This window comes from Bolinopsis microptera, chromosome 3 (genome assembly GCF_026151205.1).
Source record: "Bolinopsis microptera isolate Bmic1 chromosome 3, MBARI_Bmic_1.0, whole genome shotgun sequence".
Lineage (NCBI taxonomy): Eukaryota > Metazoa > Ctenophora > Tentaculata > Lobata > Bolinopsidae > Bolinopsis > Bolinopsis microptera.
In genome coordinates this window covers 11,770,432-11,794,593 of record NC_087074.1, presented here as the reverse complement: position 1 = coordinate 11,794,593, position 24,162 = coordinate 11,770,432, and the positions used below count along the sequence as shown (strand labels likewise).

Here is a 24,162-nt window from a genome sequence, read left to right as displayed (position 1 = left end):
GCAAAGAATTAGTAACTTGCGAGATCTGATTTAGTGATAATCGACGTTAACATTTTGCAGTTTACAGTTGCACAATGTTGACGTCGATTGTTACTAACATTTATCTGAATTTAATACAAGTACATGTCACATATAAATTGGGTAGCTGAATGAAACTCGTGCCTCAAAATTTTCCGTTATTAGCATTGCAGTGTCCACGCCCTGTACTGCATTAACGACCGAAATTTTCCCAATATGCAATTATTATTTTGCTTCTAAAATTCTCTGATAATTAATAATATATCGTGACATGTAATTGTAAGATAACAAACCTCGCTCGCGCGGCGCTTACATCTGCACCTGAGAATCTCTCAGCAATGTGTGGCTGTCTGCGCGGCGGGCTGTGTATTGTGTATATAGCTGAATTTAAATTTAGATTTATTTGTAAATGTATGATAATATTAAATATGTATTGATTGTTTTGTGGTAAATAAAATTTTGTTTTACTAAAATTTTTGTTTTACTGTACACGTCACGTGGCACACCGGCGCTGTGTTGTATTACACTGCCAGCCACTTTTGGAAATAAATGTTGCTATTTATAGAATTATGAAATACACTATAATTGAGGCAACGAAAAGTCTGCAATTTTGCATTAAAAGTACATTAAGTGCATGGTGTTTTAAAAGTATGTTGAGTGCCTAGTAACTACTAACCAACTTAAATAATGTAGCCTTGAAAGGAAACCCTTTTCTAATTGAATCTCTTTTCTAGTATTTTACCTCAGCCTAACTATCCAGATTTAGATTAAATGGCAAAATGATTTTGATAGTTTTTGATTTTGATCATACTGTTGTGGATGGTAATACGGATGTTAAGATATTGGATGTACTCGGAGACAAAAAAGACAGCATAAAGTATGAAAGTTCCACTGGTTGGACTGAGCATATGAGACAAATATTTGTTCAGTGTGAAAAACAAGGTGTCACACCAGCTGACATGATATCAGTTTTAAAAGAGCTTGCATTGACAAAGGGGATGAGAATCTTATTTCAGACCATCAGAGACAGCAAAGACAAGATCAAGGTTGTCATAGCATCAGATAGTAACTCCTGGTTTATAGATGTTCTACTTTCTCATTTTGAGATAAAGGACATTGTAGATGAAGTGCACACAAATCCAGCTGAATGGAATTCCAACCTTCTTCTTTTAAAAAGATACACAACCAATGAAAATTGCACAAGATGCCCAATCAATATGTGCAAATCAGAAATAGTTTCTAACTCAGCAACTGATGACATTTCTGCTATAATTTATGTGGGAGATGGATCAAACGATTTATGTCCAGTTATCAATCTCAGGGAGAAAGATATAGCTTGCCCCAGAGAAGGGTATAGTTTGTCTAAAAAATTGGATAAAGTTAAAGTGAAGTGTTCTGTTGTGAAGTGGTCTGATGCTGCTAGAATAGTGGATTATTTGAATAAATGTTTGAATATATCATGAAGTAAATGTCAAATAACTTTTATAATGATAGTTAATAGTTATGGATTATATTTGTTAGCTTAATCTAATTTTCGAATCAGTTTTATCAGCTTATACTATAATAGAATCTAAGGAATATGCTAATTATTGTTATTTTGTCCATTTCCTGTGAGGCCTATCATTTCTATGAACAATTTATCATCATTTTATTCCGTTTTAACCTCCGACCATAACCATGGGATTGAGATGCAGTACATAATATATTTTTTAACTAGTGTTGCAGCAATGTAATTATACATTATTTTCAGTTTATGTGGTCTTATGTAGTATCATTTCTCGTGATAAATAAATATGGCCTCTTCTATCTTTGCAACCTTGTATCCCTCTTCATCACCTTTTTTGCTGGACTCTTTGCTGTCAGCTGGTTCTTTGGTGCCGAGGTCAAAAGAAAGATTCTCTACAGATATAAGGTTATTATACATCCATTTTTGATATTATTTTTTGATAATTGTGTAAGTATCATGGCCTGGTAAATCTGATTGCCAAATTAATCTAAATCGACAGAATATCTTGTTTGTTGATTATAATGATGAATTGATTGAAATAAATTTTCGTGCACATACAGAATGAATGGTTAATAATTTAATATATATGTAGACCAAGGTCTGTGCACGGGATGGCTTCCTGGAAGAATCCAGTTCTTTTAGCGGGGCACCCTACCTAAAGCCAAATTGAGATATAATAATCATATTCCTAAGAAATAATCAGAAATCGAATACCAATCAAATAATATGATATATAGGAGTAGTAACCATATTTACTATGCAAAATGCCCCAACCACATAGTGTAAATTTATATAGAATTCAAATTCCATATCATCATTAAACCTCAATAGTCAATATAATAGCCCAAGCAAAATTAAATAACTTCTTATATACCTTACTGTCATACTACAAATTGATTGAACATTTGAAATCTGTTAACCAGAGAATAAATTTTTAAACCTAATGCAAGTGAAATAATTTAGATGCAATAATGAATGCCTAATGTGAGTATCATCTGTCAATGTCCTTGTAAAACAGTCTGTACAAGAGATATGAGTAACTAATATAGAAGAAAAAACAGGAAGTTGTCGTCTGTTGTAAAATAAATAAAATATCTAGAATATAAATTAGAATATAAAATAACATTCAGTCAATGTGTCGTCAATAAACTGTACAATTATCAAATGTTAAAACTGGGTGATACAGTCACCAAAAATAAATACTAAGTATGATAAGTTAATAATTAAATGTGGTCTATAAAACTACCACTAGGTATAATAGGTCAATAAATTAAAAGTGGTTTATAAAACTACCACTGTGCGAATCCCTTCTCCAGTTAAAACATGTCAGTCATGTGCAAAATCAATCAGAATGGTAAGGTGGTCAAAAAGGGAATATCCTTTCGACATAAATTATATATGCCTCAGATTTAAAAGAATTAGAAGATACTTAGTTATCGTCGACTATGATTGCAGTGTAAAATTTGTCATATGAATTGTCGACGGTGTAATTAGGGTCTGTTGTTATAGATGAGAGTAGCTGTTTCTTATACGAATCACTTAAGCTTTTAACATCGGGCAGATTTCGTAGATCTGTTGGAACATTATTCCAACATTTTGCCCCCAAGTATTGAAAGTTTTTTATGTGATGTTGATCTATTAACATATAGGTTGCAGCTTTCGCCGCTCCTACTACCTCCTGATATGTACTAAATTTGTTCATAAAGTTTGTAGGACAATTGTCATGGATGATTCTAAACATATAATTTGACAGATGGAGTTGTCGTCTAAGATGGAGTGGTAACCATTTCATGTCTCTATAAACATTAAGGCTGCTCTCTGTTTGTGGAACGTTGAGAGCTATTTTGGCTACCTTTTGTACAGAGTGTCAAGTTCAGCAAGTTTTGTCTTGCCAGCTCTACAATAGATCGTGTCCAAATAATCGAATTGTGGCAACATGAGTGCATTGGCAAACATTTTCCTATATTTATGGGTAGCAGTGCTTTGCTTCTATACATGGCACCAATTCTCTTCATGACCTTCCTAATAATATAATCTACATGGCTTTTGAAGTTTAATTTACTATCTAGAATGAGGCCAAGATATTTTGTCTCTTTGCACTCCTTGATTGTGAAAGTTACCTCATTACATTCAATGGTTAATTCATCATGTTGATCAACAGAATCAAACAATAGGAATTCAGTCGTCTTTTCATTGAGTGATAATTTATTAACACTGAGCCATTTAAAGATTGTCATAAGTTCTATTTTCATGTTTATAAATGTGCTTCTGCAGGTTTGATCAAAGAATAGTGCACCATCATCTGCAAATAGAAAGGGCTTAGATAGGTTACAGGCATAAATGATGTCATTTATGAAGATACTAAATAATATAGGCCCAATGATGCTTCCTTGTGGTACACCACTCAGAACTTCTAAAAATGAGCTTAGATTGCCATTGATCCTTGTGCATTGATATCTACAAGATAAGAAGTTCTTAAACCAGGTTAAAGCAATGCCACCAATTCCATAATATGCCAATTTTTGAAGCAATATTTCATGATTCACTGTGTCAAAGGCCTTCTTAAGATCAAGAAAGATGATTCCTGGTTTATAAGACTTAGATTTACTCATATATATTTCGTCCATCAGATCGTACATCAAATAAGTTGTGGAGTGATTTTCCGAAAGCCATATTGATGCCGGATGAAAAATTTGTTCTCTTCCATGTAATCAGTGAGTTGCTTGCCGACAAAGTATTCTATAAGTTTTCCTATAAGTGGAAGGATGGATATTGGCCTGTAATTATTAGGATCATCTTTCATTCCTGCCTTATGGATGGGAGTTACTCTAGCTTTTTTACAAAGGGTTGGTACAACACTTGTATTAAGGCTCAAATTGACAATATGGGTCAGTGGTTCAACTATGTGTGGTACAGCTTGCTTAAGTAAAAATAGAGGCACATCGTCATATGAGGCCTTGTCATTCTTGAGCGTTTCGACATACATTAGGATATCAGTTTCATTTATTTCTTGGAATTTATCAAATGAGATGTTAGAAGTTCTAGGAGGTAAAAAATCAGTAAAACTAACTCTTTCAATATTAGGGGCCTGATTTTGTAATCTTGATCCAACATTTGCAAAATGAAAGTTAAATAGCTCAGGATCATTCTCATTGATAGTTTGACAATTAGTTGTACCAGGGGTCATATTTGATGCCAGTTTGATAGTTTTCCATATCCCTTTAAGATCATTCTTGGCACTTTTAACTTGTAGATCATCGATTACATTAGCCTTTTTGCAGGTTTTAGCTAATTTATTTCTCATATTTCTCTGAATCTTGTAGCAATCCCAGGCCTCATTACACTTTATACATTTGCTACATGTACCACATTTATTGCAATTTCCATTGTCTCTCTTATCCTTCTTTTTACGGAATTTCTTTAGAAGAAAATGTGTATGATTAATGGCATTTAAAAGTCCAGTAGAAGGTTTATGTATGAACTTTTCATGCCTTTCTATGGTCTTGCAAGGGAAGAAGGTTGCATATGCCTGTTCAATATGATGACAAAGGCCAGCAGTGATAGCTTCAACATCTGTACTTTCGAATAGTGGACTGTAATCAGAACAGGTATCTAGATAGTCTAAGAATTGTTTAACATGACGTTTACAATGATTTCTAATTTCAACCTTTTCAATTTAGGAGCTATAGGTACTTTACAATCTATCTCACACATAATAGCTTGATGATCCCCAATACGTTCATCAAGAACAGAAGATTGAACAAAATCTGCATAACAGTTAGTGAATATTACATCAATAGTAGTCTGGGTAAAATTGTCTCCACGTTTAGCAACTCTAGTTATCCCTTGAATGGTTTGAACTAGATTGTAACATCTCAAGGTCATATCTAATTTTTGTACTGGGTGGATGAGATATTATTCTGGTCAATGTTTATATCCCCAATCCAGATAACCTTTTTTCCCATTCAATTTTTTCATGCAAAAATGAATGTATTCAATAAAGTTATCAACACTGCAATAATTTCCAGAGCGATAGAAGCAGCAAACATTGATCTTGCTATTCTTAAGCTTCACCCATAATGCTTCAATGTTATCAAGCTTACTATCCATAACTAATTCTGTGTAAGCTAGTTTTTTGTTTATCATTAAGCCACAACCACCCCTAGAACTGTTTGGCCTGTCGCATCGCATAAGGTTGAAGGAGGAAGGAATATTTATGGTGTCTGTGTCAATAGTATCATTAAGATTCATCTCATTTAGGGAAAGTATGTCTAATTTATGATCTCTAATAAGTTGGGAAAGTTCATTACTTTTAGCTAAATTAAGAAGCCCTCCTTGAATGTTACAATGACCAATGCAGAGGTTGTGAAACCTATCAGCTGCATTATTAAAATTTGTCATCTTGTGAATCTTATTAATTCACAATGGAATGAATAAAAGTTGTAAAGTTGTGTTTAAACTAAAAAACAGAATAAAAGCAGGTTGTATTTGTCTGGATGTCGTACTGTAAAAATAAAACTGATGGTAGGAGTGTTATGTCAGTATTCAGCAGTATTCTAATGGTGTGCATGATACTTCAAGTGCCTTGCTAATTTAAATATGCCATAATCATTGAGATGGACATTATCCTCTCCATAACTACTAAAAAATGACGATTTTCTGAAGCCTTTCTTATCACTAAACAAGAAACGATTTGTCTCGGTTGAGAGCAGTTTTACATAGGTGTATTTTCTTTGCAGATTTGATATACATCCATTGATATCTGTTATAACCTTGTTTCTGGAGAAACTCTCCCGAGGTAATAAGTTAACAATTTTAATATCAGCTCCAGGTGCCCACTTGTGAAGGAAAAGTACAAGTTTTTCAATACAATTGTTTGTAAAGTCAAGAGCTCTAGCATCACCAGAAAAACTATCAGGGCACAGAAGTTTAGTCCTCATGTTGCGAGGGCTGTTCAGGATAGAGTCCACGTCATTTGTACCACACATAAGTACAATGCTTTTCACATTATTGGTATTAAGAGTGTCTTTTCTTACATCTGATTGAAACCGTTCATTGATTGCATTGGCTGTGGCACCAGGGTAGCTGAATACATGTGCCTCATGTTGTTTGGACGATAGCTTTTCTCCCTCTAATTTGGAGAACATACTAGAGCTAATGTAGACACACAAAGATTTACCAGAATGTTCTATTGATCTAGTCTTAGGGGCCGAGGGTTCAGTGTTCTTAACTTGACTGGAAACATCAGACAGAGTAGATAAGGTTGCGCTGCCATCAATTTGGCGCAGGGTAATGCTTATTCTCATGGTTTCAGACTTGTCCTGGATGAGGCTGTGTTCAAAGCTGGTCTGGGATTGTCTGGTCATATTCATTATGTCACCATGGGAGAGGGTAAGGTCAGCAATATGAGCTCTAAGTTTGGATCTGAAGCTTAGGACTCTAGTAGCCCCTAAAGAGATGGTGGAGATCATGGAGCCTGGTGAAATTGACCTCTCGTCATCCGAGTGAAAGGGAATTCCTTGCTGACCATTTCTATACTTGGTAATCATAGCACTATTGAATTTCAACTTTGGGAACTGTGAGCGTAAGCGTTCTAAAATAGACTTAAGGTAGGGATTGTCTGCTACTGGCCTTGTGTTATGAAAGCCTCCATTGTAAGCGTAGGGAAAGTCCCCATAATATGCAACTGTCCTATTCTCAAACTCATGAGTATAGTGGGTTTCTATATCTAACTTGGCAGTGTCAACAAACTGAAAAACTCCTCGACTCAAATCTTGGTATGGAATGATAGAGTTGGTCACACCATTGACACCATTTACAGAGTGTCTGGGATTTTCCGAATTGATAATTTCTGCTGAATGTTCACTGTCTTCTGCTAATTTGGATAGCTCTTGGGTTAACTCAGAAACAAGATGCGAGGATGAGCTATTACTGAGGGGAACTTTGATAGAATGTTCACAGTGATCAGGTACCTGGGGCAACACAGTGACAAGTGAACTATCGCTGAGGGGAACTTTGAGTGCACTGTCACTTTCTGATAATTGTTTATAGAGAATAGAAATTTGCCGACGAAGACGATCATTCTCTCTTAATAGAGTTAAACAATTTGAACATTTATCAGTAGGACGAGAGCCATTACTGGGGAATTTAACAGCATTCCCTCGATATCTCAGATTGTAATCTCTTGAGCCAAGTTCTGGTATTCTAGACATAGTTTATCACAAAAAGATGCTACTGTTCGAAATTTAGTTAATGATTACAGTACCTTTGTAGCACTCCGGAGGATAAGGATAAGTGATGTCTGATAATCTTTAGGTGATAGATGGGAGTAAACTGCTTTAAAAATCGATGTCTGATAGTCCTTAGGATGTCTTTAAGATAACTTTATCATGCAACAACCATTTACATTGACATACAACCTGTAATGGTCGTTACATTTACCGAGGCATTAGTTCCCACTGGGGGTCCTCAATAAATGTAATAGATTTGTAGTGTTGTAATTAGTTTAAAACTAGTTAGTTTAATACTCTGTTGACTGAGTTGTTCCCCAAACATTACAGGCTCTCTTATTGAAACCTCCCTCAAATGGTCTGTCAGCTGTTTTGGAAAAGCTAGTAAAACTCAGATTAACATGGAAGTTGGATAAGCGCCTATCAGGTAAACTCAATGTGTGACTGATAACAAAGTTTTTCGAGTGATGAGCTATTAAACATATTTCTACTGTTGGCTTCAATCCTTTTTGTGGTGTTTGCTTTTGTTATTTCTGTTCGTGCGGGAATTTTATAATAATCTTCATTGGGATTTATAATTTTTCTAATCATGTTCTATTGAAGCACAAATTCAGAGAATTTCTTTATTTTAGGTGCTACCATAATAGATGAACCCTTCAATGAAGTACTGGATTTGTTTATGAGGGATTTTGTTGATGAATGGTATAAAGGTATCAGCAAGGTACAGCTATCTAATTTACGTGGAATAATTGGGATTTAAACTTTTCAAGCATTTAAGTGTAGCATAGCCTTATATCTAAGTTAAAGTTTAGACGATAAGCTTTTCTAATTATCTTAAATATAGAGTGCACTTATTCAAAATGTGCAAAATTTTGATGCTTGCAAACTTGCATTCCTAACTTGAATTTGAATAATTTTTCATTCTCCAGGATGAAGAGTTTAAGTTTGAAGTTCGTAAAACTATACAGTCAGTTGTGGTTAACCTCTCTGCAAAGCTCAGAGATGTTGACTTCATTGCCCTCTCCACCGGACCCTTTCTCACTGATATGACATCACATTTGCGGTTAGTTCAAAGTTCACATAAACTGTTCAGCATAGATTTAGAACAATGACCCACGTTTTTCCAATTGACATGAATATACAATCTATCTAAATCATCGTTGCACCTCAGGATATTCAAAAAGACACAAGAGCGGTTACGAGTGTTTACTAATTACTCAGCACAGGACGAGATAAGAGTTTTCTTTGAATTGGAGAGTCAGTTTGGTGTTATTTGTACTGACAAAGAGGCTGAGGAGGTCTACGTCAGGTTAATTTTAAAATTTGAAGTTGATCAAATCACTCTCTTTTGTTTTTCTAATTTTGAATGGAATATTATATTCATATAATATTGTAAATTCTTATATCAGCATCTTGAAGTTGTTATCAAACTTATTTCTTCCCAGGAATTTAGTGGATATTCTCCTGTACCTATTACTACCCAAGCAGAGTTTCCAGTGTTATCCTATGAGAGTCCTGATCAGAGAGCTAGTTACTACCTGCTGCTTCATACCCACCATGGATGTATTATATTATTATTTATTATCTAACTTTTAAAACAATCTCGAAATAGTAAAGAAACATCTTAAGAGACTGATAAGTGCCCAAAAAAACATAACAGTTCTCTGAAAAAAAAGAGGTTAATTATGAGGTAAATAATTTTCTCCACAAAACTCTGTTAGAGGCAGTAGCCCTAAGATCATAAAGATCATTAATATCACGTAATGGTAGGTTTCTTTTATTCAAATCATTTATAATAAACTTTAAAAGATTACTTTGGTGTCGACCAACACGTCCTTTCATGGTAAATAACGCATTAACAGCAAATTGAAGAGCTCTCTGAGCTGGTGATGAGCAGTCACTGCGAAGGACATGTCCCAGCATTTTCCAGCGAGCATATGTCACTCGCTCTGACAACGGTGTTACACCACAGCGTTCATATAGTGCTTTATTACTGATAATAATGGGATAAGTCATCTTCAATATTTGACGCAGGTGTCTTCTATGACATGCATCAAGTTTGTCAAATAGGTTCTGAGGGGTAGCCCAGCTATTGCAGTTATAGAGCATAACAGATGTAACGTATGCTTCGTATATCTTAATCTTGGTCTTCAGATTAATCTTAGATCCTTGCATCCAAACTTTCTTGTATTTTTCGAATGCAACATTTCCAAGGATTATACGATGCTGTATGTCTTCTTTACTACATAGCTTAGAGCCTAGGGACACACACTTCCTCCAAGGTTCTCTATTTCTTAGAGGTTCTCCTTTTTCGTCCTTCTCACTACTTCCAGCCAGATAACACTTTACAAACTCGGTTTTAGATTCATTTACAAACAAATTCCATTCTGAGAGAATTTCCTTGCAAATTGGAAGGAGCTGGTGTAACGAATCCTCATCTTCATCAGCAAAGTCCACATCATCAGCATATTCCCATTCTAAAGGAAGGGAGCTTTCAGATATGGGGGGATTTGGGCGTAGATGTATAACAACAACTCTAAGGTGGTAGAGTGCTCCAGCTAGGTACATGGTAAACAGCGAGCCAGACAAACAGTCACCTTGAAAGGCTCCTATTGTGACTTCGAACTCTCCCGATGTCGTCTTTTTGATCTTAATTCTGAGCTTGGTGTTAGCGAGTAGATATCTAACTAGTCTTATGTCATCTTCTGAGCATCCTGCATCTTCGAGTAGCCTGAGGATAGTTGACCGATGTATTGTGTCGAAGGCTGATGACATGTCTATCCCCATTTTACTAAACTCCCAATGTTTCTCCTTGACAACAGAAATAAGAACCCTTTGTGTCCAGACAATATTAGAGCAGCTGTGTCCTGATTTATAGGCATTCTGCCATGGCCCAGTGTAGTCTGCTATCTGTTGTTGAATACGCTGGAGTGTTATCATGGAAAGGATTTTCCTAGTTCCATTGAGAAGGCATAAGGGACGCAGACTCTTAACTGGTCCTTTTGGTTTTCCAGGCTTCTGTAGGGGGGTAAGATATCCCTCAGTGAACGATTGAACGTGCTCTTGTTTTTCAAAGGACTCATTGATAAGTGATGCAAACTTCATGTAAAAAGAAGGAGGTGCATACTTAAGGAATTCGTTAGGGAGGTTGTCAGGACCATGGATGTAAGTTTTATTTTCAGTCACGTAGAATTTAATTCACATTAATTGGCTCACATTTAAACCTCTCGTTGTGACTTTTGATTGTTTTCATAACAGTACACTTTTCCAGTCAATCGTAGAGCCAGACTATGTGAACCAGTGTTTCATGGCGTGGCTAAAAGACGACTGCTTAACATCGGAGTCCTTCCTGGGTGCAATACACTGCTGCACTAGTCCTACTGAACTGGACCATTTGGAGGACAGGTTACAAAAGGTAATCTTCATTCCTCTCAGATATTTGATTAGGAGACAATTAGGAGACAATTAGGAGGCAATTAGGAGACAATTAGGAGACAATTAGGAGACACTAAAACTAGATAGAAGCATCAATAACTTGTCACAACTTCCTTGCTATGATGTTTTTCCTAACCTCAGTTTTGTAAGCCTTGCTTTTAGGACATTTCACGGCTACGAGCGATGGACGGTGGGAATATAACAAACTGGAGACAACAGCTGGACAGCTTGATGTATACTCTTCGTCAAGTCAGCATCAGATATCAGGTAAGACTGCAGCTCACTTAGATTGTAATGCATATTTTTATTTTGTGATATTGGTGGTGTTCTGATGTTAACCGGTAAGATTCCGACAGACGTGATTGATCTGATTTAAATTGCAATCTCGACTAAAGACTAATTGCAAAATATTATGTTTCGAGAACTTACAAAAGATGTTCTATTCAAATCTTATGCGATCTCTCCTTCCGGATCCTATAAATCTAATCTGGATAAATGTCTTCAGAACGTGTTTGAACCCGGATCTGACCCAGACAGCACAATGCACAGTACCCATAACGACGCAACCCAACCCTTCCCCACCAACAAACCCTGTCCAAACATACCCCTCAACTTCATCCTGGGTAACAGCATTTCTCTCAAGTATTTCATTGACTTTATGAACCACATCAAGGCTGAGAAATTCCTCTACATGTGGCTTTCTGTCGACTGTTTCAGGTTCGTTCATCATAGTTAATCAGGCTAATTAGGTTTGTTATGTTAATTATAGAACCTTACTTCACGTTAAATCATTTGACGGATAGTGAAAGAAACTACAGACCACCATTGCATTGAACAGCTCTAATAACGTTGGTTTGTAATGGTTTTAGGTAAGCTTACAAAATATCAGACTGCAGAAAATAATTATCGGAACTAAATCAATCATAGTGTGTGTACTCTGTTTAATGATAAAATATTTCCATTTTCTCTAATAATTGTCGATAAATATCTCTTTCTAAACAACAATCAAGGCTTAAACAATCGCCCGATTATATCTTATATATAATAGTTAACTTCTAAGCTGTCCATTGATCACTTTATCGTTATCATTTAGAGATGAGCTGAAGAGCAGAGTAGACATGGCGGCTGCTGATGGAAGGATTATCAGTGACGCGGAGGAGAACATGTTCAGAAAGGTTAGTTGCTTAGTCTCACTCCTTATTTTAACAGGCACTGAAATTGATAACGACATGATGAGTAACTGTTTTAAGGTGTATGGAAAGGAAATATGTGCCATGGTAATAATAATTAACAGTATCACTGTATCAGGCACCAGTTTCACTTGAAACTTAAAATAAAATAGGGTGGAAGTCATAAAATATTACCAAAATGTAAAATATGTAATGTGGATAAACTGAGAATAAAAAATGTTAAACGAAATGTTACCAATTCTTAAAGTGAAATTTCGTCCAAAGTTGCCACTTCATTTGAATATTCAATATTTTTTCCGAAGTTTTTCTCAATTATGAAAGAAAATCTAAATTCGGAATTTGGTTCCTATCTGCATTCTTAAAATTGTCGGAGATGCTGTATGACCTAATTTTTCGTACGCAAATCGAACGAGCTTGACGGCTTGCATCTATGAAAAGGGGACAATTCAGTTTGGAGCCTCTGAACTTCTAAAGCATTTATAATCGTTTTCTGGACATGCAGTCACGATTTTTACGGTTGTCCCAAAAAATAGTATTGTAACTCCATATTTAAATATAAAATGAGTATATATTTTGAACGATATTGTCTGATATTTTTCTCTATCAATGTTTTTTAATTGCAGAGGTATACGACTCGTACGTATCCTCCAAAATAAAACAATTGTTTTAGAGTCTCTGAGGCTACTGAGGCATACCATTTTTTAATGGTTTTCTGAGCACGTTGTCACGATTCAACACCCTAACATGATACAGGGTTTATGCATATAAAAGAGCATAAATTGTATGATGTTTATTTTTCCCGCTCCATAAACTGCAACTGTTTGCTAACCTAGGGAATCAGGACTGCTGAGCCTAGAAAATAACAATGCTTTCCAAGCCTAGCTATAGTCACTCCGTTTCACTGATCTTAACTACATCATTATGGATAGCTTGTTGGTTCTGGTGCTCTGATGGCCATATGGTGAACTTTACAACCTTAACAAGTCTGTTGAACAGACAAGATGGACGACCCTACTCTTTTTTGAACGACTATTTGTTATCTAAAGTGTATGAAGAGCTGACGTGCACCGGGCTGGCACAATGGGCTTTCTCCCGTGCCATCAGAGAACCAAATCTTTGGATTAAGCCTGATCGTAACATGGCAGGTTACTATATGTGCATTGAAGGTAATATTGGCGATAGAGGCTGTGCCATACCGACTAGCTGGGAGTGTGATGGGTTCTCTAGCTGTCTGACAGACGAGTGTGGGTGCGGAGAGGACACGTTCAAGTGTGCTGATGGTAACGGCTGTATAGCAATCAGCCAGTTGTGTGACAGTAAGTTTGATTGTCTTGATTACAGTGATGAGTGTACATGTCATGATTACCAACATTGTCGGAGGATTATTCATTTTAACAAGGAGACAATTGATGCATCAAAACTTTGCTTCATTATGCCAAATTGTTCAAGAACGTTAGCTAAAGAAACTGCCAAGTCAAACGAACTGTCAAAGTTGACTGGAATACTGGATGTAGTCGTCACAAACTTTCCATCAAAAGAGCAGACTTTGGATATTAGAAAGCAAGCTGAATTGGCAGATTGCGAACAAAACACGACTCTGGGCTTCCATTGCAAAAGAATTATGTTTGAGCCAGAAAGTGACTCGACTTACAGCTGCTCGGAGAATTCGTCGATTGAAGTGACTTACGACAGAAAGCAATCCTCCACTTCTAAAGCGACGTTTGTGTTCTGTGACAGGATAAAAAACTGTAAAAATGGTATTGATGAACAGCACTGTCCTGGTACATTTTACTGCAAATCAAACCAGCTTCCTGTCCCGGAGGAGCTAACCTGTGACTCTATCCCGGATTGTTCTGATTCCAGTGATGAGTGTGATAACTGTACCATGTCCTCCTACTTCTCCTCTCAAACTAGCCTGGTAGCCAGCAAGACCATGATAATCTTCATGATGATAGAGACTCTGGGAATACTGTGTCTAAATGCATATGCTCTTGTTTATCACCTCAAGAGATACAAGAAAGGAAGCAGCTCATCTCTTAAGATAGATATTGTACACTGTGTCACCTTGGCATTGTACGATGTGATGCTAGCAGTATACTTGGGGATAGTCTGTTGGAAGCACTGGGAGTTTGAGGGGGAATACTGCTTGCATGATGTGTCCTGGAGGTCGTCAGTACTTTGCAAGGTTACAGGTGCTATAGCGTTTGCCTCCACACATGGAGCGCTACAAGTTGTTGTGGCAACCAGTTTATATCGTGGCTACACAATCTGCATTAGGGGAATTGGAGGTCAAGAAATAAATTTCAAACTTTTCTCAGGGCTGTACATCACCATGAATATGTTTAATGTAACAATGGCTGTTTTGCCTCTGATTGCTACTTTCAGCCATTTTCCCTTGGCAGATGCTTTTGTCCATGAGCATTTCTTCAAAAGTAACCCTCTTATCAGAAGGGGAAGAAAGGCAGATTTAGCGCTGCTGGTCAGCCTTTACAAAAGGTTGGATCTCAACACCACTCTGCAGAACACAACTACTGATCTGTTCAAAGTGCTGAGGAACATGACCTGGAAAGGCGATTTGTTCTCCCCTGACAAGATTACTTCAGTCGGCCTCTATGGAGCATCCTCCATGTGCTTTCCTGACTTATTCTCCACTGAGGAATCATTGCTTACATACAAGATAATCTATGTGTTGGAAAACTCAATTTATTTACTTCTGACAGTAATTAGTTATCGTTTCATAATTGAAGAATTCTTCAAGTCCAGGGCTGCGGTAAATTCTGGAAATAACCAGAATCCTGGTAACGAGAATAATCGGGATGCTGACCAAAAATTCTTCCTCTCCTTCAAAGTTTCCATCCTAATTGGACTACAACTTGCTTGCTGGCTACCTGTTCACGTAGCGATGATCGCTAGTTTAATGGAACATACCCTTCCTCCTGGGACAATTAACATTATTACTATGACTGTAGTGCCACTAAATGCTCTGATGAACCCTATACTACACACAGATCTGCTGAAGAGATCCGTGCTCCATCTTGTACCAATGAGAGTGAAGCACGTGAAAGAGTTCATTTTCCGGGCATCTTCCGATCCCCAAGAAACTTCTGGCAACAGCATCGGTCAGTTGGAGTTGGAGGTCATTCAACCTCGCAACCTAGATGACAAGCAAAATCCGGACACTATTTCACCAGATCTTTAGCCAAGATTCTGATTGCAACCCTTCTTTGCTAGATTGGTGACCCTTGACCGAGTACCGCTAGAACTCCTGCCGTTAAATGTCTGCTTTGATCTGATCAGGAACATTTCTGTAGTTATTGCTGAAGACTGGAGCGTGGACAAGGTTGTACCTAGTCGTAAAGAAATTACACTGGTTTGAAACTGGAAATCAAATCTCAATCTTCTTCAAAAGCTTCTACATGACATTTTGGGGTCTAATGTGTGAGTTGGTCTCAAAACCTATCATCTCGACATGATCATAATTTGAGTCGATCAAATACACAGTAAAAAGCAACAACAAAGTTCAATCTGCATGAAGATCGACATTAAGGGGGCATACACCAAATCTGTCCAGACCAAATGACCTCATAGGCAGTTCAGTGACCTTCTAGCGCACCGTTTCCACACCAAAAAAATTATTTTGAGAATACCCATTTTTGTAATCGAGCATTTCCTGGTTGAGAGTGCAATTTTCGGAAAAAATTATTTTGTGGTTGAGACGCTATAAGTAAATAATTTCTTGCGGTATCGGGTTGAAATTTTGCTCGCCGTTTATTCACATCTATTTCAAGGTGTGTGTAAAATCTTGATATCGTATCTAAAAAGGCTGGTGTGTTATGAATTTTTAAAGTCAAAAAGCTAAAATTGTCCTTTTCAGGCTTATTTTAACAAAAAGACAGTCAGGGAAGATCGGATTGATTTGATGCTTGACATCAAATTGTTCTCTGAATTCTGGCGCAGTTTTTGATGCCCTCAAAAATGTTTTTACTCATTCAGCTTCAGATCTATTGGACCTCAAAGCCAAACAACAAATTTAGGCACATTTTTCGTTTTTAATATTTACTGATTTTTCTAAAATTTTGATAGGAATGTGCTAGTGACTTTTTGAAGGGTGCAAAATAACCGCAACTAGCACATTTATATATGAGTTATGAACAACAAAACGCCCTAAAATGCTTCCCTTTGAAGTTATGGGAGAAAATGTGATTTTTTGGCTTTGCTCGATTACAAAAATGGGTATTCTCAAAATAATCTTTTTTGGTGTGGAAACGGTGCGCTAGAAGGTCACTAAACTGCCTATGAGGTCATTTGGTCTGGACGGCACAAACCACTGTTTTGGTGTATGCCCCCTTAAAATGACACATTTCTGCTCGGACACGCACTGGACAGTGCTATTTTCGATTTGGGCTTCTCTGACTAGTTTCTGGCTGCTTTTTGTTGATTTTTGGCTTTTTTAGACAGTTTTAAAAATTTTTCTCTCCATCCAGTACAAGCAGAATGTTTATCTATTTGTTAGAAACAATGAGACAACTTTTATTTTAAAAAGTCAATTTTGTACAAAAAAAGGCAAAATGTGTCCTAATTGGCCCATGAAATTGGAATTTACTGGACGCATTGTGTTCTCTAGCTGTAACCGAATTGTATTTACATCCTCAGAGGGGACTTCTTAATGTCTTCTTAAGAAAAGTTGTCCTAATTTAACCAGTTATCCATAAATTTGGATTGGGAAAAATAAGTTGAATAGGTTGCCCCCACCCCCTCTCCCCTAGTTGAATAAGTAACAAACCTGTGTTTCCCATCAGGAAGCGAAGAGGATCTACCTTGAAGGACTCTCAGAGGATGCACCTAACAGGATCAACGACATCGACAGTAGAGTGGTAGCTAGACTAGAAACTGCCATAACCTCCCTTCCAATCACTCCTTTCTTGTTCGACGAGGTTAGAAATGTTTGTTTTCTTGAGAGTTGGTTAGTTTTGTGGTTATATATTATATAAGCATGTGTTTGTTTTGAGGTTTTATTGACCGGTTACAAGGTTTTGAAAGGCCCTAGCATTTCAAAACATTGTAACTTAATCACCTCAAAACGTGGCCTACCAAGTTGGTTAACTCTTCATTTAATCTCACCTAATCTCTGACATGTTCGCGCTGTATCAACAATACTATCATGTGACCAGTCACGTGATCCCTGACACGTGATACTCTCTGTGCCCACGTGGTGAAAACCATCGATACATGTCACGTGCACAACAGTTCCACGTAGCTGCTCCTCACTGTCACTGCTCACTATAGAGTTGGGGATGTTCACGGGTCCACAAGTCGGAATATCAACTGTTATAGGGGGAATATTAATTAGCATTGCTATCATGTTTAAGCCGATTTAAAAATGTATAAAATCAGAATAGGTCGAGCATAAAGAAGTGAGGGTGACTGTTCAAGTGTTTAACGTTGTTAAAAAGGAGTATATATAACAGCATTTTACGAATAATAACAGTGTACCTATATAACATACCACAAGTACTCTGTTCTACATTCGGTTCAGTTCCCTCTGTAGCACACTTTGAACACGTGTCCATATCTGAACTCCTGTACTCTCCCACTGGACACTTGTCTGGAACAATTTTATTAACAAAACTAAATAAAAGTAAGATAGTTATTGATTATAGTTGTGATTAATTAGCTTTATAATGCAAATACAATAATTTAGATAAGTTGGTTCGTACATTCGCCTTTTAAACCCCACCAATGTTCAGGAGTTGTCGACTGGGGTACTACATGTTAGCAACTTCCATAAGCATGCTAATTATTTCGTCGAAATGCATGACGTGTCACAATTAACTAAGCTAGGAAATATATTGTCAATCCTCAAATCTCGAGTCTTTGAAGATAATGATGGATCCACGTCAGCCGAGAATTTACAGAATTTGATGTACTTTTTCTGACTAAAGAAAAGACTTTATATATCGCCTAATTTTAAATAGCGGCTTAAATGTTTTGGAGTTGACAGATATTCGAAATTCATTGATTGATTAATTAGAGATCACAGTTTCATTTCATAGCCGATAATAGATTCATTGGTAGGAAAATAATAGCTTTTCTAAGTTTAGTTTTGAAAGGTTCGGAAGCTCGACAGGGGGGGACAAGAACGGTTTTGTTGTTTTTAATCTTGATAATTTGCCAATGATCTGCCACAACGCATGATGCAATTTGATGCAAAAATGTTTGTTTGTGTCGATGATGGGCTTCCCTATGGTGTGATTTGATTCGCCAGAATAAATGAATGGTCCAAACTGTCGACAATTTTACATATTTTAAATTTTAAGAAGTAAAGCAGCCTTTTTTTCTTTTTTTATCAGACACATTCTTAATGCAACCATGTTAGCTGCCGTCGTCCTAATTGCAGCTCTTGCTGCTGCCAATGCGATTGATACGCTCCACCAGAGGAAATCATCTAGTCTACAATACGACCTACCCGGTATCCCCCCTCATTCCAGGCGACACCCCTTCACTGGAGGCCTCTGTGAAAACACTGCTGCCTTTGCTTTGACAGGAGCTCTGGAGATCGGGTACCAGAAATTAACAGGGAAGACCCCGACTAAGTTATCAGAGCAGGAGATAATCGACTGTTTCTACAGTGGATGTTCTGATGTTCAGATTGATCATCTGGTGAAATGGGTCAATGTTCAGCAGAGGTTGGCTCCAGATGATTTGTACCTGCCCTTTCAAGGTGGTGCCCTTGCTGAATCCTCTATTTGTAGGGCGGCTCAAGCTCCTAACGGCTTGCAAGTCCAGCTGAATCCCATCCATGTAGGAGAACAGTCAAGGATGCTGCCTGAAGAAGTGGATGAATGGCTGGAGAAATCAGGTTTTGTCTTTGCAAAGATGAGCACGGACGAAATGAAATGCTCGTACCTACAAAGAAAGAGCAAGCTGGTTGAAGATTGGGATGCGTACACTGCCAAGTACTTTGACAACGACCAAGACGGCCTCATTGATGGATACTCCTCCTGGTTGACTGGTGAGAATGGTCACGTGATCAACGGTAAATCTACAATTTTCACACACATCAACGTCCTGATAGTTGGTACACATAAAGACGAGTCAGGGACAGAGTATTACATAGTTCGGGACAGCAGGGGTGACACTTGGATGAGAAGAGGTCATTTCCTCATCCCTCGAGGTGGTAATATTTGTGGTATTGAGAACAACCTAAAGGCTGCTGAGGTCACCTTGGTTGATGACAAAGCAGGCTATGATCCGGTTACAAAGTGTCCAGTTCACTCACCAAAATGGTGTAAAAGTACCTACACGTGCACAAAAGCGGACCAAGAATGTGTCTCTAACGAAGGTCCACTTGTTGAGGGATATGACCCAAAAACATCGGCTCCAGCCAACAAAAATAAAGTTTGGGACTTTACTGGACGTCCAGAATGTCTTGACACACCAGGATTTGAGTTGACATGTGCCGAACAGGGTAAGAAGTGGGAAAACTGCAAGAATGAAAAAATAAAGAAAATCTGTGCTGGAACCTGCTTGGTATGTGCACGTGATTCTTGTAAAGACAACGAGAGCTTCACGAAGGGAGACTGTTCCAGCTATTTGAAGTTGTGTGGGATTAGTGCAGTGATGGCATTGTGTCCCCACACCTGCCAGTTCCACCCCAGTGACTGTGGAACTTTGGAGCACAATGTTAACGTCCTTGCGGGAGTCGGAGACCCTCCAACTGGAACGTGTCACCTTCCAATTATAGAAAATGGTAGGGTTCTGAACAGAGGCATGCTGCAAAATAGGGAAGTTTTGGAGGTAGAGTGCAACTCTGGGTACCGTCTAGTTGGGGCTGAGAACCACTGTGTTGTACAGGATCTTTACGGTCCTGACAGTAGGATCTTGCAGGCATGTGTGCAGATAGATGGTGGTGATTGGAGTGGCAATGGAAAGAACTACAACGGCCCGAAAGATGAAACTGTGAGCTATCCTGCTTTGAAGTGCCTCAACTGGCAGGCAGTGGTGGCCAAGGGGCTGTTCGGTTACGTCAATGAAGATTTAGTTGAATATGGTAAAGCTGCCATGGCTCATGGTTCAAATCTGAATCATAATTACTGCAGAAATCCTGAGGGCGTGGCTCCTGCTCCGTGGTGTTTCAGCAATGACGTTGACTTATCTAAGTACGGTGAGCTGGCCATCTCATTTGTAGGGATGGACGCTCCTGAAGACGGAGTTATCACGGCAGGTCTAGCGGAGATCCTGTTCTGTGAAGACTTACCGAAGTGTGGAGGTGACTACTGCGCTAACCTGCCTCCTGACGACTGGTTCTGTGCCACCATGGGTGCTTCTCCTTCAGAATGCTCTTTGGAAACTGCTGGTGGTATTTGGATGCAGAGCGTCTGTCCTAGGTTGTGCTGTATAGAAGCGTCTAAATGTGAGGAGACGCCTGGATTTGGGGAAGTCCGTGAAGCTCCAGCTGATCTCTTCCCAGAGGAAGATGATGGTGGTTTTGGAGGAGATGATGGTGGTTTTGGAGGAGATGATGGTGGTTTTGGAGGAGATGATGGTGGTTTTGGAGGAGATGATGGTGGTTTTGGAGGAGATGATGGTGGTTTTGGAGGAGATGATGGTGGTTTTGGAGGAGATGATGGTGGTTTCGGCGGGGACGATGGTTTTGGTGGAGACGACTTCGGCGGAGACGACTTCGGCGGAGACGACTTCGGCGATTTTGGAGATTTCGGTGATTTCTGAGAAGACTTTAAAGGAGAAGATTTCTCATTTCAGTAATGAAAGTTTCGGAATAATTGATTTAAAATAACCTTTGAAATAAAGGAGACACTTTATAATCTCGCAAATGGACGATTGTCATAGGTTGTATTCTAAGCGGAAAGTTATTCTTAACGCGGTTTTTATATTAACATGGAAGTTCCTACTTCCATAAATTTTGATTATGTAAATTTGATAATTTAGTTATAATTATTGGTATTTATTATACTAAATAATTACTAAAAAAATTTCTCTGATTAATGTAAAATATCATGTTATTTGATGATAAACAACATAAAAGATTAAAGAATCAACAACTTATGGTCAGCCTTATTTCTTAAACGTAAACGCGCGCCTGAATCAAATAAATCTAAAATGTAACACACCTAATGGAACAGAAACAGAATTATATCATAGATATAAGTTACTCACCACATCCGGTTCTCAGAGAGTTAGCCGCTGTTCCGGCCCCACATTCCGCACATTCCGAACTCCCTGTGCTACTAGCGTACGTATTGAGAGGACAGCCCGTACAGACAGTCAGGTCAGAGCTCCTGTACGTCCCAATCCTACACTCAACTGAAGTAGATATTTGTTGAGAGCTAATACAACCGGTCTCAGCTCAGCACATAAAATCCTTTAAATGTAAATAAAAATGAACTCAGTTTCTAAACACAGTGTAGCACGTTATCATTAAATCTCTCTCCCACTGATTCAAACCTGAAGCTACCCTCCAAAATAAAAGTAATGATTACTTACTACACTGCCACCTCGGTTCATCGGCTACAGCCCCATCTGAACACTTCGGACAGTTCTCGTACAATATACTTTCTCTGTAGGGTGCAATACTGTTCACAGCACATTTAGCGCACTCTGACATTGTACTGTTTCTGTAGTGCCCTGGTCTGCACATCGCTGGGGGAATCTCGCGTTAGTTATTAGTTATTACGTGTTACAGTGGTGTTACAGTGGTGTTACAGAGGTGTTACAGTGGTGTTACAGTGGTGGTACAGTGGTGTTACTGTGGTGTTACTGTGGTGTTACTGTGGTGTTACAGTGGTGTTACTGTGGTGTTACAGTGGTGGTACAGTGGTGTTACAGTGGTGTTACAGTGGTGTTACAGTGGTGTTACAGAGGTGTTACAGTGGTGTTACAGTGGTGGTACAGTGGTGTTACTGTGGTGTTACTGTGGTGTTACTGTGGTGTTACTGTGGTGGTACAGTGGTGGTACAGTGGTGGTACAGTGGTGTTACAGTGGTGTTACAGTGGTGTTACAGTGGTGTTACAGTGGTGTTACAGTGGTGGTACAGTGGTGTTACAGTGGTGTTACAGTGGTGGTACAGTGGTGGTACAGTGGTGTTACTGTGGTGTTACTGTGGTGTTACTGTGGTGTTACTGTGGTGGTACAGTGGTGGTACAGTGGTGGTACAGTGGTGTTACTGTGGTGTTACTGTGGTATTACTGTGGTGTTACAGTGGTGTTACAGAGGTGTTACAGTGGTGTTACAGTAGTATTACTGTGGTGTTACTGTGGTGTTACAGACGTTTCGACAAGATGAGACGTGCGCTTTCCCCCTGGCTATTTAAGGAACTGATTGTGCTACAGATAAATAAATACCTCCTGTTTCGGTGATAAATATCTAATATGTGAATTTTGAAAAGCTATGTTATTTCCTGGAATTTGGGGTAACAAATAGTAATCTATTATCTTACTACATGCTGTAGCTGTAGGGTTCAACTCTTCTCCAAGTTTACAATCTGATATTGTCACTATTTCAGTCGATATCCCTGAGATTCAGAACAGATTCAAACTAAGCTCATGATAAATATTCGTAGTGGTGTTTTATATGTTTTATAAATCACAATTTGTTCAAGCAAAGAGTTTGATAAACGAGTTTGATATAAAATATTGCTCACCTGCTATCAGCCACCAAATTAAAATGAACAACTGTTTGTTAAACATCGGTCTAACGTTCCTTCTTTGGTACGTGAACTTCAGCTATCTACAAAGAAATATTTAATTCAACATAATCAATAAATGTTAATATTTGCAGGTACAAGAGGGAATATACAACATACTGAACAAGGATAAGAAGTACTACAACACTTTTAGAAAGAGCATGCTGTACTACCGGTGCCTTACTGAACTCGACTTAAATCAGGTACGGTGAAATATATCTTGTTTATTATAGTGAAACGGATCAAACACAATAAAACGGATTGGGTAAGCCTTAACGGATCTGTCGTGAAACGGAAACAACCAATGTACGGTGAACAATTTGGATCCAGGGAATTTGCATTTGGTAATACCGTACGATACAATGTGATATTTATTGCTGTTTATAGTGTTTTCTTCATAATACAACGAGTGTAGTAAGTTCAATAATAAATGCAAACTGACAACAAAATGGGAAATCAAATGCGGTTTGAAGTTCTCTGCAATGACCTTCACAAAAATGCTCAACGCTAGTTATGAAATAAATAACACGTTCTCAAAGATAAGAACTACAAGGTGCCAAGTTTAAAACAATACGTTATATAAAACAACAACAATATAAGCTTGGCGTTTATCCTTTGTCACAGCTTCTATCTTACAAGTTACAGTTACAGATACCTCGTAATAGCATTGTAAACGGTCCACATCAACCAAGTAATAGAGTTCCTTAGCCCCCACGTGACTATCCCCTTGGTAACCACGTGTCACCTTGGTAACACCACGTGCTACCTGAACTTGTAACATGTGTTAACTTGCATACCCCACTGAGCCCCCATTAACGACAGTTACCTCCTTATCTTGCCTGCTCGGGGCAGCTCCGTGAGATAATACACTAGACATTACTATTGTCGTTCAATATAGATTCAGCTTAAACGGCTAGTATTTAGCAAGAGCTTAGGGGAGAGCCGTGTGGAGCGCTCTGACGGATAGTCATATAACACACATAACCCCGGCATGCGCAGGGATTATATTTCAATTTTTCCCGCGACGCGCGGGAAAAATTTATAATAATTTCGAGTGCGAAGCACGAGGGATTATTATG

The 24,162-nt window shown here is 38.2% G+C and overlaps 3 protein-coding genes across 3 annotated transcripts in view; 2 read left to right on the top strand and 1 right to left on the bottom strand.

Moving 5' to 3' along the window:
* The first annotated feature begins 778 nt into the window (after positions 1-778).
* Positions 779-1,630, top strand: LOC134813353 (pyridoxal phosphate phosphatase PHOSPHO2-like). Its single transcript, XM_063821057.1, has one exon. It carries the CDS (start codon positions 798-800, stop codon positions 1,479-1,481), a length of 684 nt encoding a protein of 227 aa, XP_063677127.1. The 5' UTR covers positions 779-797; the 3' UTR covers positions 1,482-1,630.
* Positions 1,631-1,758: 128 nt separating this feature from the next.
* LOC134813040 (sorting nexin-13-like) overlaps positions 1,759-24,162 on the top strand; it is a 44,938-nt gene continuing 22,534 nt past the window's right edge. The window contains exons 1-12 of the mRNA XM_063820715.1: positions 1,759-1,930; positions 8,086-8,182; positions 8,388-8,476; positions 8,685-8,818; positions 8,927-9,064; positions 9,201-9,318; positions 11,027-11,170; positions 11,353-11,457; positions 11,696-11,907; positions 12,284-12,365; positions 17,180-17,314; positions 23,179-23,286. Coding sequence (XP_063676785.1) covers positions 1,772-1,930; positions 8,086-8,182; positions 8,388-8,476; positions 8,685-8,818; positions 8,927-9,064; positions 9,201-9,318; positions 11,027-11,170; positions 11,353-11,457; positions 11,696-11,907; positions 12,284-12,365; positions 17,180-17,314; positions 23,179-23,286 — 1,521 coding nt within the window. The 5' untranslated portion in view covers positions 1,759-1,771. The remainder of the gene's footprint in view (positions 1,931-8,085; positions 8,183-8,387; positions 8,477-8,684; positions 8,819-8,926; positions 9,065-9,200; positions 9,319-11,026; positions 11,171-11,352; positions 11,458-11,695; positions 11,908-12,283; positions 12,366-17,179; positions 17,315-23,178; positions 23,287-24,162) is intronic.
* LOC134813043 (sushi, von Willebrand factor type A, EGF and pentraxin domain-containing protein 1-like) lies at positions 17,243-23,134 on the bottom strand. Its single transcript, XM_063820718.1, has 7 exons — positions 23,042-23,134; positions 22,838-22,912; positions 21,885-22,040; positions 21,558-21,704; positions 17,887-17,985; positions 17,502-17,705; positions 17,243-17,332 (listed from the first exon to the last, which is right to left on the bottom strand). Exons 1-7 carry the CDS (start codon positions 23,085-23,087, stop codon positions 17,316-17,318), a joined length of 744 nt encoding a protein of 247 aa, XP_063676788.1. The 5' UTR covers positions 23,088-23,134; the 3' UTR covers positions 17,243-17,315.